The 16,716-nt window shown below is 35.1% G+C and overlaps 1 protein-coding gene across 5 annotated transcripts in view; it reads left to right on the plus strand.

Annotated features, from left to right (window-relative positions):
- unc5db (unc-5 netrin receptor Db) overlaps positions 1–16,716 on the plus strand; it is a 137,735-nt gene that overhangs the window by 85,433 nt on the left and 35,586 nt on the right. For all 5 annotated transcript variants that reach the window (XM_042723957.1, XM_042723956.1, XM_042723955.1 and 2 more), the window contains exons 3-4: positions 8,917–9,060; positions 10,437–10,540. In XM_042723957.1, the coding sequence (XP_042579891.1) occupies positions 8,917–9,060; positions 10,437–10,540 (248 nt within the window). The remainder of the gene's footprint in view (positions 1–8,916; positions 9,061–10,436; positions 10,541–16,716) is intronic.

Genomic DNA, 16,716 nt, shown 5'->3' on the forward strand with positions numbered 1-16,716 from the left:
ACATATTTTAGATGATCTTTCTGTGTTGTTGCCTGCTTGTACATAAATATATTATATTTAAATTGTTAAAGTGCACTGCATTTACTCGTTGTTACATTATTCTTTTTCTGATTTGTCTGATTTACATATTTTAAAAACATGTTTGATTGTACCCATTACTTTTTTCTTTTAGTGCTACTAGTGCTCTTAAACAACAATCTTAGAGTAAAGTCCTGTTACTCTGTCACTTCTGTTATTTATACTCATTTCTTCTCTTCTGTCTCAGATTGATGGAATCAGTTTCCACTGACTGCACAGCAAAGCTTCAGGGCACTTGTAGCTCTTGTGGCTCAGTCCAGCTTTCTGTCATGGAAGAGGCAGCCAGCTGACCACTACGAGTATAGTTATGATATGTCAGAGCTGACATGTGATGTGGTGTTGACATCTGCTAGCGACAGCTTCTCAGAAAAAAAAGCTTCTTTGCCTTTACACTACAGTAGATGGAAACTGACTGCAAATGAAGGAAAGAGAAAGAGAGAGGACTTTTGCAATACAACAAATGGAAACTGACTGCAAGCCAAGGGCAAAGAAAGAATACAAGTACAGGGCATCACCCTTCATTTCACTAACAGATGCATTTTAGTGTTGATGTTCCTTTCTCTGGGCCTATAAAAGCATTATCACAGACAACTGCACACTCAACATCCGCACTGCAACATACATGTCTAGAGCACAACAGGGGGCAGTAGCTTTTTTTTTTTTTTTTTAAAAGAAGGATATTATGCAAAATTACATGTGTAAATAGGATTTGCTAAACCTGTGCCTTTAAAGTTTTAGCAAAAGCAAGCATGTAACTGGAAGGAACATGTCCCTGACATATATTGTTTTAATGTTTAAGTTAGTTCCCACTTTTTTGTGAGGTAATCATTGTGTTTTAAGAGTTTTGTTTTTGGAAAAGACAACTTTGAGACCAAGTAAATCTTGCAACTGCTTATTGATGTCTACCTTTTAGCAAATCATTTAGGACTAAACAATGTGTCATTAAAACTATTGAATTTTTAAATGTTGTTAATTGACAAGCTTTAAAACCGTGACCCAACAAACATTTTATTTATTTTTTGTCACACAGTGTGCTTTTTATAGTTTCTGATCTTTCTTAAAAGACTGAGAAGAAATAATCAACATATTTTATTGTCCTCATGTATAAAGTACATATGCAGAAACCATTAATTTAGCTTCCATGGTTGTTTTACAATAAACAACTAATATTTTAATCAGAAGCACTGGTTAAGAATATGAGGTTAATTAAAAATTATTTAAAACATTATTATTAAATTCAGCAAGAAATGGAAATGTAGTTTTTCAATAAACTTTTTTTTTAGCTTTTATCAAGATATCCAATGTGATCTCATGAGAATTTGTATGTATTTTATGTAAAATGAAAAAAATGGTTCTACAAAACATTTACTTACATTTTTACAGACACTAAAACGTATAATATTGATGTATTTAAAGCATTTAAATGTACAATAATTTAATACAATAAATTTTTGGGTAAACTATCCCTTTAATTGGATGGAGGTAGATCTGACTCTTCCCTAATTTTTTTTTCTTTTGACAAAGTTTCACTTGGATGTATGTTAAAATATAGAAGAAAACACCTGACAGTACTTTCACTTTATCGCGACTTTAAAGGTACAATAACAAAATCAGTCTATTTAATTCTATGAATGGAAAAACAGTGTGTCTAGTGGTTATGTAAAACTAGATTATGGTTTATATTGCTGCAGGAAAAAAAGGTGTTGAAAGTGACCTCTTTAGGTACAATTGCCAAACAGAGTGCAGTATACATAATTAAAGAGAATAAAAAAAATGTTGACCATGAAAAAGTGGTATAACAGTTCAAAGACCTACTGTATAATTGTTCAAACCTTGAATACAATAGTGCTTTTACAGAAACATCATTGAATTTGTGCATATATATGTCTTTCAGTTAATTTTTTATTTTTGAATTTTTAGGAAGTAAGTCTTTCCTTCATCTGTGTAATAGCACTTTGTGCCGTGGTCTCTTATGATAATTATTTATTTGGAGTTATGCTGGAGGGAGCTACATTGCAGAGCGGGTGGGGTGTACATGAGCGTGTGATGAAGGATGACATTAATGTGTGATTAAGTTTCTACCCCTTGAGCAAAGTGTCACATTTGCCACTGTGAGCTCAAGAACGCACAGATGCACATAATGAGATGAGCCATTTGGATGAGGTCATACCAATGTTGTGTAAGTTAGTTGAGAAATGACCTGATAGGAAGAATGCAGCATTTAAATTCCACATTAGTAATGAATGCAAGTAGTCATTTAACAGATGTTTTTCTTTTTTTTTTTTCAAAGCAACTCTTATTATGTGGACAATCCCCCTAGAGCAAGCTGGGGTTAAATACTCTGTTCAAGAGCACAACGGGTTGTAGCTCCTAGTTTGAATATCTGCTGATAATGAGAAAATTGGTTAAATGAATGTGTCTAAGGCTTCTTCTATTTTGAATGGGCATTGTACTTCTGTATATGACAAATAGATTTCTTTTGGCATTAAAATAGTACTGTCAGGATTTACTAGACACACAGTGAATAATTAGCACTGAAAAGGCCTGGTCACAGTTATTTTGCACCTGACCTTTTAGAATATGCATTTGTAGGAGTTTCCCTTTCAGACGCAAAGGAGAGTATGAATAAAGCAACGCGATTTACTAATGTTTGTGAACATCAAATTACTGGTATTTGCATCATTATTTAACGCCCAAAAAAAGCATGTCTTAAAGCAGGCAGTAATATGCGCTGCTCTTGGTAGAATGCGCTGGTCATTATGGAAATGATCTGGCTGCGTCTGTGTTCTTTAATGTGCACATTGTCAGTAAATCACACAGATTTTTCCCCTCTCATTGGCGCTTTTATGGAATTACGCTCTAAAGCTAATTTGACATGTTTAGTAAATCTGGCCCTACTAGTAAAATTTTAGATCTGTTAATTCATATAAGCTCAAGTTTAGACTCAAGTGTAATTTAGAGTATAGCATGTCACACTAATGTTACAGTTGAAACTATTTTGAGATCCAGTCATTCAGGAAAAGGATAATGAGGTAAAAATCTTGTTTACTTTCAGTTCCGTTGGTTGTTTAGGTGCTAAGCTGCCGTTAGTTATTATAAGTACTTTAATTGAATTTACTGTCTTGTCCAAATTCTCACCTAAGCAAAAACTGGAAAATCTGACTTGCTGGTTCTCCAGTGGTTGTCGCTCTCCATGGTGCTGAAATAATCTCTCTCTGCTACAGCAGGGGAGACAAAAGCTGCAAAATCAATTGCTGGAAGCCTTTGCAGGAATCACATGGAATGAAACATTACACTGTTTCCGCTGTGCCATGTTCTGTTCTATGTCTGTTCAAACACTAAAATACTACTACAGTCATTCCCCGTGGCTGCTGCCATGTAATGTAAGCAGCTTTCTTTAAATCTAGCTAGTGAAGTGTTACGAAATGAACCGGTGTAAATCAAAGCGCATTAAAAGTGCCTTGCAAATGTTGTTGATTGATGTGAAGCTATTGTGAACTTGAAAGTGTGATTCTTCTTGAGTACTGCTTTCCATATTCTCTGCTGTCACAACTATGTGTCACCAATCTAAATGTCCTATTAAGCTCTGAGGTGCATTTATTTTAGCATCAACTTATGCTTAATGTCTTGTTGATGGAGCACACCTATTGTCTTGGTGCTGCTCACTCAGTTCTTTTAAGACTTTCCTCTAGCAGTCCATTGCACACAGAGCAACAGAAGCCTCCATTTAGTAAATCTAATACTGGTTGAGCCAAAGCTTCAAAAGGTTGCTGTGTCCCTTCAGTTTCTGGCCCCTAAATTGTGTCATGGCAGTGCCACATGTTGTAGCTGAGGCAAACTGGATTAACTAACTCTAAATAAAGCTTTGAGAAGACCCAAAATCTGCTGCTGCATGTTTTTTACATTACTGACACAGTTAGGCCTCCTCCTGATCATCTTGGTCATTGCCAAAAGGCAGATGAGATTCTGAAGTGTAGAAATCACACTATTCCACTAGGGGTGACTTCAATTCCTGTAGTTCAACTCCTAGAGCAAGGTGTTAAGAACAGTCAAAGTCCTGGGTATGATTTCCATTGAACACATGGACTGATGAAAAGATCAGAAAGGAAAGATCAAAAGCGACAGAACATTTATAATGTTTGACATTTTAAAAGATTACCTTAAAACTTTCAAAAGATTATGATTTCAAATAAACAGTGTTCTTTTGAACTGTCTTTTCATCAAAGAATCATGAAAAAATGCATTACGGATTCCACAAATATATTAAGCAGCACAACTGTTTTGAACAATGATAATAGTAAGAATTGTTTCTTCAGCACCAAATTAACATTTTAGGATGATTTAAGAAGGATCATGTGACACTAAAGACTTCTTAAAATTTGGCTTGAATAACTTGCATTTTTGTATTCAAATGCAAACATTATTTTTTCAAAATAAGAATCTTCCTTCAAGAATAATCAGATCCTACATTTTTTGAAAGTTGTGTAGGTTGAGGAAATCAATCAATTGTAGATGAATTAGAAACTTAGAGTAATAAATTGCAGCATATATATGTTTTGAATGCCCACTAATTAAATAGTCTTGATATAATTGTATTATGCCAGATATCAAATCAACATTGTATTTCCAGGTGCCTGCTGATTCCCCACCAGAGCCTAGTGATAAGGGGGCCCACCTATGAAAATTTAAGCAAAGATGTGTGAATTTAAGTGACGACCACTTTACCACTCTGCTGTCAACAGTATTTTCTTTGTAAAAAATGATGTGACAGATGAAAGCATGTCAGCTGTGTCTCTCAGGACTATCACCTGTCAGGCGTCAGCTGTCAACATTCCTGCCAGAAATTTGACTTTATAACAGAGAGAAAGACCACCACCTATTAACATATTACTCATATTTTCATCTATCAGGCTGGATTATGTGCCATCATTAGTCATGATTTTCTTGCCTGCTGCTGAATTTTACCCCCCACACTATGCTGTCGATGGAACATCTCAGCTGGGGAATAATGAATAATGTCTGTGTCTCTCAGAGTGTCCATGAAACACAGGCGTCTGTCTTGCTTTGTTTACCCCTGACTAACAGGACCATGTAGAGTCAGCTCAGAAGTGAAGACAGTCTGCTTTCATGATCAATAAACCTGTGGTACAGGCAGGATGCACCACACTGTTCTTTTCTGCTTTTTTCTCTGCGGTGTCATTCATTTTTGGGAGAAAACCAATTCAAGAGGGCACTTGATTAAATGAGATGTTAGTGTTTCGCCTTCCTGCTCTCCCATGACTCCTTTCCGCAGTGGCTGAGAGCTGCTCATTTATTAAGGGTAGCATCACATCCAATTCTACTAAAGCAGACATAAGTGCTGTATGTGGTCTGAACAACATTCATTTTGTGTCATCACTCAGCAGGCTCTGTCTTTAAAGATTTGTGATCATTAGCGAAACTTTATTTTGTTAACCACATAATGACAGAAGGTGAATTTTGGAAAACCTACAGAGTAATTATAGGAATGCAGTAAACTACATAATTAAAAAAAATGGTTAGACTGAATGACTATATGACTAGTTGCTTTTTAAAAGAGATTTACTTGATTTTCTTCTTTCTTCTGAGCAAGAGTTTGTTCTATGGAACACAAAAGAATGTGTTTTTTTGAAAAATGCCTGTTTTTTCATATTTATAAATTACATTTATTAATTAGTTTGTATATGTTAATAACTACAACAGGCCATGATTGACATTGTAATTCAAGTGCTCTTGAATTGATTGACAAACTTGGTTTTATCTTTTAAAATATGCTATTGCAATTGTTGCATAATTTTGCACATTTTATTTTTAATCAATAAATTATTTGTTTAGCAGATTGTATGAACAGATATTCTCTATATACATGATGGATCTCTGGATCAATACATCACAGACAATATATTTACCAAACCAGTTAAGAATCAATACACAACTTGATTAATTTTGTGGCTATTGCCCCAAGGAGCAACAAGAAGAAAAAAATAATAATATTTGTTTTCCTCACTGTATGCATTAAATGGTTGAAAACACAGTGTGAGACATTGAAAAACAACAATAGACGATCCAGTAGCCATCATTTGAGCAGGTAAAAAACAAAACAAAAAAACAGTTATAATCAAATAGTAATTATCTCCGTTTTTGCTGAAGGTGGCGAATTTGTTGAAAAAGTGGTGCTTTGATGGCTAGAGCAGTGGTGTTTTAAAAGGGATGGATCTAGAGATGGCTGTTCAGAGATGGTTTCTGTGCGCTGACAGTCCAACAGATACTGTTACTGAACCCTGAAGCACAGCACTCTGTCAGCATGCTCTCTGAAATGCTGCATCTCTTCCAAAAAGAAAAAAAGATTTCTTTCTTAAAACTTTCTTCTTGTCTAACAGACTAGTCAACCATTCTGACCCATTAATATTGCAATATTTATTCCCAAAACAACCAACCATATAATGATTTTTGCAACAGCATTTAACTGTTCAAAGTGACCCCGAGATGTGCCGAAAAGTCACTAGCAAAGAGGCAGAGGTCCTTTCTAATTTGCATTGTTTTAGTTGCCTCAGTAACTGCTTAATTTCTCCTTAGCAGTCACACTATGGTTTATCAGATCTGAAATCCTCTTCATTGGATTCCTTAATGTTCAAAATTTTAAGGTCAGTAAGATTATTTTTTTTTTATGTGTGTGTGTGTACATATATATATATATATATATATATATTTATATATATATATATATATATATATATATATATATACTTCATATATGTTTTTTTTAAAGTCTCATGCTCACTAAGGCTACATTTCTATATCATAGAATTGAATCATATATATATATATACACATTGATACATTTTTTCCTCCAAGATACTTTGAGAATATAAGATGCATTTGTTTCACATAGAAATCTTTTGTAACAATATGAACATCAATTTAGTGTTTTAAAAACTCTCTGAATACAAATATTAATTTATTTTACAACAGCAACAACAAAATCATACCTTCCCAAAACTTTCAAACAGTATTGTAGATTTTATGGAGAACCACAATGTCCACTTCAAGGGCCCCATTTTAATCCACTTTTGCTAGCTCCAGAGAGCAAACGTATCTGCTCATGCGCAAACAAATAGGTAGGCTTATTCTGATACATGCAATGACTATCCATTATGACATGTATGACATTTTTATATTTATGTAGCCTAAACAGTAATATTCTTTTACACTGTAATCCTTTAATTTGTAATATTTGGCATGTTTGTGTGCTGCTGCGTGTTCCTGTTTGTAATAAGCAAAGGGAACGCGTGTTGTAGCGGCGCATTTTCTACTAATGTGCTCTTTAAATAACAAAAAAAATAAATAAATATTGCGCCATTGACTTTAGACTTTAGACCAAGTTTGAGTTGGTCTATGGTGCAGTCTATTTTCAGTTCCTCAAAAAAGCAACGCGCAAACGATGTGACTGAACACGCCTCTTTTTTAGACCAGCACACCCATGGGCGCAAATGCATTTGCTATTTAAACAATGCGGCACAGGACGGGAAAATGAGAACTCCATTGGGCTGAAACTATCAAAAACACTTGCACCGTGCTTTGCGCCGCATTACGCCCTATAGTTTATGAGAGTAAAACTAAGGATACGAAACGGAACACTTTCAAACAAGAACTATCATGTTTGTTTGGGCTTTGCAGCCATTTTCCAGAGCGAAATTCAAAATACAGTGTCAGCATCAGTTCTTCTGTTTATCCCACCACAATGGGGCTCATCCTAATCTCACAAGAAAAAAATTGTTTCAAAATGAGCTGTGCCTTCTAGAACTGATCTGTTTACATAAAATTCATGCCATCGTTTTACCTTGGAGCCGCAATAATAATCCCTATATCGTTACCAGGCACGTTCAGGTTTATTTTATATTTATCTGATAAAAGTGTTCAGATATGGTTCCTGGCACTGCTGTTAGGAGACTCACGGTACAGGAGCAATCCAGATTACAGAGTATGTGTCTGAGAGAATGTTCAAGTGGAGGAGCAAACAATATGAATTGTTTATTATGGTTCTCAATATATTGCTTCTAATCCTCATATTTTTTTTTTTTTTTTTTTTTTTTTTAAGTTTGTAAGGTAGAGATTCTGAAGAAACAGAAGATGAATCCGATTAAACAGTGAAAGCGTTTACTGATGCAACAAACCTGCAAAAAGTGACTTTGGCTCACAGCAGGGAAGTCAGACATTTTGAAAATCTATGAACATTAAATTGCATCTCTACAGTTTTAATGATCGTAGATTTGAGAGTTTGAAAGGTTAGGGTTGTGACCATCTCATCTGAAGATATTTGTCTTAAATAAAGCCTCAGGGGTAACAAGTGTTCCTGGCTCTTGTGCTTTTAGGCTATTGCGACTTAAGCTTGCTATTTTCATCTTGCTAATGATCTGTGGCACAGACAACAAGGAAGGACCTCCTGGGAGAGGGAGAGAAAAAAAAGGTTTTTATCAGTAATGCACTCAAAAACTTTGAGCAGAGAGACATGAAACTCGAGTTATGTAGGGCAGCTCGTGAAGTTAAACGCAACCCGAGGCCATTAAATTTTTCACTGGTCGTGGAGATTTTTTTTTATATAACAATGCATGAGATATTTTTAAACTTCAGTCTCAGAATTGACTGAGCTATGGTACCCTTTCATCCTTCATCCTTCATCCTTACACCCAGTGTATATTCTTACAGTCAATTGCCATTAAGGACCCTGACTGAAGAGACCAAACACTGAAAATCAATACTTAATGGGCATTGACCTGAAGTGAATTCAGATGTTCGTGCTTTGTGTTTCTTGCTATATAGGGCTGAAAATCCGTGAAGTGACGATCAATGTTACCAGGCAGCAGGTGGAGGATTTCCATGGTCCAGAAGACTACTGGTGCCTGTGTGTGGCCTGGAGTCACCTAGGAACCTCAAAGAGCCGTAAGGCCACAGTGAGGATAGCCTGTGAGTATGCTAGCTAATGAGTAAGCCTAGTGGTCTGCGAGTGGGAAAAAAAATACTAAATGTATTTTTAAGGCTGTCAAACCAAATTTAAAATACTGTATTATAAAATTTGCAAAGACTGCTTTTGGAAATTATGAGAATATTCATTGGTTATTTTATTGTATTATGGTTATTTTTGTTATTTTCTTGTATTGAAAGCCCTAATTGTTAAATAATAATAATCATTTTTTAAAGGTTTATGCACCTAACATCTGTGCAGAAAAAAGTTATGGTAAATAAAAATATACATATTCCATATAATATGTTAATAATTTGAAATAGTTTTTTATTTTTTTTTTGGATAATTTTTTTGTATACTTTTACACAAAGTGTCAGTGGTTCTTTTTATAGATGTCCTTATATTTTACTAAAAGAGTCCCTCACAACGGGATCAACATATTTGGGGTCATGGGCATCAAAAATATCTGTTTTTTACTTAAACTTTTTAAAATTATCTGCACTTTTCTTTCTCTTTTAACATTTTTAAAAATGATTTAGAAAAAAACAAACATTGAATTACATGAAACATGACCTACAATTGAAATACATGATATAAACACAGCTGGACTGCTGTGAGAAGTCCATTTATGTATTTACTTTTCTTAATTCCTTTCCTTAAACAGTGCACTAAATGATTTAAATCTGAAAGCATATTAAAAGTTTTAATTATTAATATTATTACCAATATATATATATATATATATATATATATATATATATATATATATATATTATATATATATATATATATTATATATATATATATATATATATATATATATATATATATATATATCTATATAATATTATATATATATAATACATTTCATAGTTTATTGACAGCTTGTTTTTTGATTAGCATTTGCTATCATTATAATTATCATTCATTATCATTATTAAGTTATTATTAAGCTTTATTATTTTATCATTAGTATTTGTTATCAAATAACAACTTTTTTTGTTCCACTTTAATACAGGGAACATTGATTTTATTCATTTTTGGACATTTTGTATTTCTTTCTTTCTTCGAATTGAATGAATTTTCAGTGCGCAGAAGAAAAAAAATCCATTGCTGTACAAGCACAGTGGGGATGAGACAGAACTGTCCAAATGAACTGAACCCATGACACCTGCAACTCTAGCAGATGGCTGGAGCACCGTTGAGAATGCCTGCACTCTCCTGCTCTCTTGCCCTGCCTTTCCAAGGTCGCCAAAACGAAGGGCAGGGGGCATAGAGAGAGCAGGATATGGAGTGATGAAAGCGATTGGCGTAGATAGGCCAAATATCGGCTCGGACTCTGCCCGCTGTGACAGCTGCCTCTTATCTTTTCAAACAGACCTCCGCAAGAACTTCGAGCAGGATCCTCAAGGGAAGGAAGTGCCAATCAAGGGCATGATTGTGCTGCATTGCCGTCCCCCGGAGGGAGTGCCCATGGCAGAGGTAAGACCTGTCCTCTCAGCCTCTGACATCATTGCCACAGGGAGGATATCAGGGAAGGGCAGTGCATGCTCTCTGCTGACTGGAAAAGAACATCAGTGCTGTGTATAACATCTATACTAATTCTGTGCTTAAAGGGATAGTTCAACCTCAGTCTCATGTTGTTACAAACCAGTATCACTTTCTTTCTTCTATTTTTACTATATAAACAAAAAACACAACTGAGATATTTTTCCAAAGTAGTGTTACAAAGTGTAACACATACAAAGTGTTCCACATACAAATGAAAATCATTTTGATCCATGTAATGAAGGTCAGAACATGGAACCATTTTGGCTTCCAGTGTATGGACATTTTTCAGAATATGTCTTGTGTAAAACACAATGGAAGATAAGAAGAGTGAATGATGGCCGGATTTCATTTTTGAGAGAACTGTCCCTTTAAACAGAACTGCAACTGACTGAGCACTGACTGCTGTCATCAAATTTGATTAAACTGATTTCAGTTTAATATGTATTCGCGTGTAGTCAAGGGTCAAGTAAGGGACAAAAATGACAGGTCCATATATCATAGATTATGAGCAGGCAGTATATGCCGTGTACATGTGTTTGTTATTATAGTAGGGTTTGGTTCTTGGCCGCCACCATGCTTTATGAATGATTCAGTGATGAAATGGAAGAGCTCTGTCAGCGTCTGTCTCTTGGAGAGTGCAGTTGACAGAAACACAGGAAATCTGGGAAGTACTGGAAGACAAGAATCTCCCTTCAAGTACTTTGTCAACATAAATGAAGTCAGCTATAAGAGGGGCTAGTGAATAATGTAGAGTGCAGACCAGCAATTGGCGATAAGGTCCATTTCAGCACACCTCCGTCATAAAAAATTTAAATCCAAGCTGTGAGAGGGAGAGTGCAAAGATTTATACGGCATCATTTTACCAGCATGCTGGATGCTGACTCTCTCTCTTGCTTTGTCTGTCCTAGTAGAATGTGTTTGTGGTTTTTAATGGTCATAAACACCCCCTCTGAGAAATGCTCTGTAAGATTTCTGTGGTCACAAAGCTAATGAAACTCACGTGTTTCTAGATACATTCAGTTTGTCATCACTGTTGGATAATTAACCAGCCTGATCTCTGTTTTAATGAATAAGCATATACCATCATGGTTTGGAATAAATGCTGTTGGTCATTGTTAATTTACATGCATTCTTATTGAGCTGCTCTCTTATACAACAAAAGTATATGATGTTTTATACAGCCCAGTTTCAAAACAGATAAAAAAAACTATAAAAGTGATCGAAATGATGTGTGTAATATAATCTAAGTGTTTTGTACTATGTTCTGTTCATATGATAGCTTAATTTATCTCAGTTTTCTTCATACAAAGCTATTGTATGACTTAAAAAGACATAAAAGTTCATTTATTTCAGTAATTCAACTCAAATTGTGAAACTCGTGTATTAAATAAATTCAATGCACACAGACTGAAGTAGTTTAAGTCTTTGGTTCTTTTAATTGTGATGATTTTGGCTCACATTTAACAAAAACCCACCAACAAATTAGAATATGGTGACATGCCAATCAGCTAATCAACTCAAAACACCTGCAAAGATTTCCTGAGCCTTCAAAATGGTCTCTCAGTTTGGTTCACTAGAATACACAATCATGGGGAAGACTGCTGGTCTGACAGTTGTCCAGAAGACAATCATTGACACGCTTCACAAGGAGGGTAAGCCACAAACATTCATTGCCAAAGAAGCTGGCTGTTCACAGAGTGCTGTATGTTAACAGAAAGTTGAGTGGAAGGAAAAAGTGTGGAAGAAAAAGATGCACAACCAACCGAGAGAAACACAGCCTTATGAGGATTGTCAAGCAAAATCGATCCAAGAATTTGAGTGAACTTCACAAGGAATGGACTGAGGCTCTTGTCAAGGCATCAAGAGCCACCACACACAGACATGTCAAGGAATTTGGCTACAGTTGTTGTATTCCTCTTGTTGAGCCATAGAGAATCTATGGGGTATTGTCAAGAGGAAAATGAGAAACAAGAGACCAAAAAATACTGAAAAAAAAATGAGCTGAAGGCCACTGTCAAAGAAACCTGGGCTTCCATACCACCTCAGCAGTGCCACAAACTGATCACCTCCGTGCCACGCCGAATTGAGGCAGTAATTAAAGCAAAAGGAGCCCCTACCAAGTATTGAGTACAGTAAATGAACATACTTTCCAGAAGGCCAACAATTCACTAAAAATGTTTTTTTTTTTTTATTGGCCTCATGAAGTATTCTATTTTTTTGAGATAGTGAATTGGTGGGTTTTTGTTAAATGTGAGCCAAAATCATCACAATTAAAAGATCCAAAAACTACTTCAGTCTGTGTGCATTGAATTTTTTTAATACACGAGTTTCACAGTTTGAATTGAATTACTGAAATAAATGAACTTTTCCACGACATTCTAATTTATTGAGATGCACCTGTATATAGAAGTAATAGAGCACACAAATCATACGTCTAACTTTCATAGTTTTTTTATCCAGCCTGATACATAAATTAATAGTATGAAAAATCATACTTTTTTGGAATTGAACAGTCGATTGACCCTTTTAAACAAACTGAAAAAAAATATGTGTGTGTGTGTATGATGTATTTGATGCATCATGCTTTTATGGCTTATATAGTATATTATGTGGAGCTCATACTCGTGTAGTAAAAAAAAAAAAAAACTCAGAGGCCCAAAGTGAGCAAAAATCTGCAATTTGGTGCAGTTGCTAATATTATGTAAGAAAGAAAATATCATTGGGTAAGAATTGCATGGAATTACATAAATAGTAATAACTTTAATTTAGGGGGAATCTGTTACCTTAAAATTGCGTGTTGTCCTTTCGAATATTAGCAGTATTGATGTGTTGAATCTAAATGGTGAGTTATACAGTGACATGATACTGTGTCTATGCAGGGGGGCTTCTCAGCACAACAGTGAAATGACCTTTTAGAAAAGAACAATTTTCCTGTTTTAGGGCGAAACTGAAAATGTAAACGAGTTTCCCCAGAGAGCCTCTCAAGTCTTTCTGCATAGTTGGTCTAAACTGTGTTATCATAAAAATCTTTTTAATGAGATTATGCACTCTGAGTTATGCTACTGAGGCACAGTCTTCATTTGGAGGGAGATTTTGCTCCCAAAACTTTCTGTGAAATATTTTCACCTTCCCTTTTATTGGGTTTTCTTTTCTAGCTATTGACTTGTAAAGCTTTAAGTGGAAAGAAAAATAACAAATAAGATCTCTTCTGTATCTTAGTTGTGTAAATGGAGATTTAAATCTCCTTCACATGGATCTCTTCATCTAAAGGTTTATATGGACACTTAAAATGTCTTGGGGTGTGCTTAGATTTGTCAAACACCAGCCTTTGTAGTCAAAAGGCAAATATTTCATCATGAGCTCAAATCAAATTCAACCAAGGCCAAATGATCTGAGCTGATCCATTTTTATAGCTCTATACCCTAACTGCCTGACAATCATCGTCTAAATTTTTTTGTAAGGAATTTTTGGAGAAACATCTGAGACAAAAGTTGAAACTTGAATTAAATTGTTTCTTTAGCTTTCTTTGACTTTTTTAAAATAAATTACTTTTAATATGCATCAGGAGATTATCCATTCAAAAAGCCATTGCTCAGTGCTCACTTCATGTGTTCCTACCTGTTTTCTGTTTTTTCCCCTCTCTCTCCTGTCCTTTTCCAGCCACCATGAAAGTGAGTGATGATCTTCATGATCTAACAAGCCAATTACAGGCCTGTTGAAGCTGGGTGGTATCCTGTTTCTATGTGTTTAGCTGTGATAAGACTGATCTGGGAAGAATGGTAATGTGGTTGTGTGTGTTCAGGAGAGGAGAGGATGACAGCCCTGTGCTTTATGCTTTCGTTTGCCTTTACTTCTGCGTGATTGACCAACACCATAATAGTCATAGAAGTGTTTGCCTTTTTCCCTCTGTTTGTTTGCCAGGTATGGGGTTAATTCCTTGTGTGTGTGTGTGTGTGTGTGTGTGTGTGTGTGTGTGTGTGTGTGTGTGTGTGTGTGTGTGTGTGTGTGTGTGTGTGTGTGTTTTTCTTTCTCTGTGTGTGTGTGTGTGTGTATTCGAATTCATAGTGTGTCAAGGGATATTAATGCTCTAGAATTGGGAATCAAACGGAATTCTAACTTTGGAAATTGAGGTTGATGAGAATATTAAAACAGTATGTCAGAATTTATTTTTTTGGTGTTTGAGGCTGCAGGAAGTAATTTAACATACATGGCTTGGATTACAGGGATCACTTAACTTGCCCACTGATATTCTTTTCATTAGAAAAAAGTGTCTGTCTATACTGCATAATATTGCAGATATAATAGCTGAGTGGTAAGACTATTTAGGTTGCATATTTTCTTCAGATATCCAGTTCATAGATGTATTGTTTATTATATGTTGATAGATGTATTGTTAATGTATATTGATTTTGAAATCATATGTAACCCTGGACCACTTAAGTCTTAAGTCGCTGGGGTATATTTGTAGAAATAGCCAACAATACATTGTATGGGACAAATTGATAATTTTTTTCTTTTGTGCCAAAAATCATTAGTATATTAAGTAAAGATCAGGTTCCATTAAGATATTTTGTACATTTCCTACTGTAAATATATCAAAACTTAATTTTTGATTATTGAACATGCATTGCTAAGGACTTAATTGGACAACTTAAAGGTGAGTTTCTCAGTATTTAGATTTTTTTGCACCCTCAGATTCCAGATTTTCAAATAGTTGTATCTCGGCAAAATTTTATCCTATCCTAACAAACAATACATCAATGGAAAGATTATTTATTCAGCTTTCAGATGATGTATAAATCTCAATTTCCAAAAATGGACACTTAAGACACTTAAGTTTTGTGTTCCAGGGTCACATATACTGGCATGTGAAAGGCCAACCATGTTAAACTTTTGAATTTTGAAATGTTTAGATATAGTACAACTAAAAAGAAAATCAGCCATGTTTTCATTTATTATAGAAACACTGGAATTACATTTATTAATCACACTCTTACAAAATAAAAATAAAAATGTCCCCTGCATGATGTAAAGCTAATCTATGCTAGTGATGTGTATTTATGTTGGCAATGGGAATTGCAAAATCTGATAGAGCTCAAATCAATTCCACCAAGGCCAAATGATCTGAGCTGACTCCATTTTTATAGCTCTATACCCTAACTGCCTGACAATCATCGTCTAAAGTTTTTTGTAAGGATTTTTGGAGAAACATCTGAACACAAAGTTGAAACTTGAATTAAATTGTTTTCTTTAGCTTTTCTTTGACTTTTTTAAAATAAATTACTTTTTAATATGCATCAGGAGATTATCCATTCAAAAAGCCATTGCTCAGTGCTCACTTCATGTGTGTTCCTACCTGTTTTTTCTGTTTTTTTCCCCTCTCTCTCCTGTCCTTTTCCAGCCGCCATGAAAGTGAGTGATGATCTTCATGATCTAACAAGCCAATTACAGGCCTGTTGAAGCTGGGTGGTATCCTGTTTCTATGTGTTTAGCTGTGATAAGACTGATCTGGGAAGAATGGTAATGTGGTTGTGTGTTCAGGAGAGGAGAGGATGACAGCCCTGTGCTTTATGCTTTCGTTTGCCTTTACTTCTGCGTGATTGACCAACACCATAATAGTCATAGAAGTGTTTGCCTTTTTCCCTCTGTTTGGTTTGCCAGGTATGGGGTTAATTCCTTGTGTGTGTGTGTGTGTGTGTGTGTGTGTGTGTGTGTGTGTGTGTGTGTGTGTGTGTGTGTGTGTGTGTGTGTGTGTGTGTGTGTGTTTTCTTTCTTTTTTATTTTAGGATTGTTATTCGAATTCATAGTGTGTCAAGGGATATTAATGCTCGAGAATTGGGAATCAAACGGAATTCTAACTTTGGAAATTGAGTTGATGAGAATATTAAAACAGTGTGTCAGAATTTATTTTTTTGGTGTTTGAGGCTGCAGGAAGTAATTTAACATACATGGCTTGGATTACAGGGATCACTTAACTTGCCCACTGATATTTCTTTTCATTAGAAAAAAGTGTCTGTCTATACTGCATAATATTGCAGATATAATGGCTGAGTGGTAAGACTATTTATGTTGCATATTTTCTTCACATATCCAGTTCATAGATGTAT

The sequence above is a fragment of the Cyprinus carpio genome, chromosome B5 (assembly GCF_018340385.1).
Source record: "Cyprinus carpio isolate SPL01 chromosome B5, ASM1834038v1, whole genome shotgun sequence".
Lineage (NCBI taxonomy): Eukaryota > Metazoa > Chordata > Actinopteri > Cypriniformes > Cyprinidae > Cyprinus > Cyprinus carpio.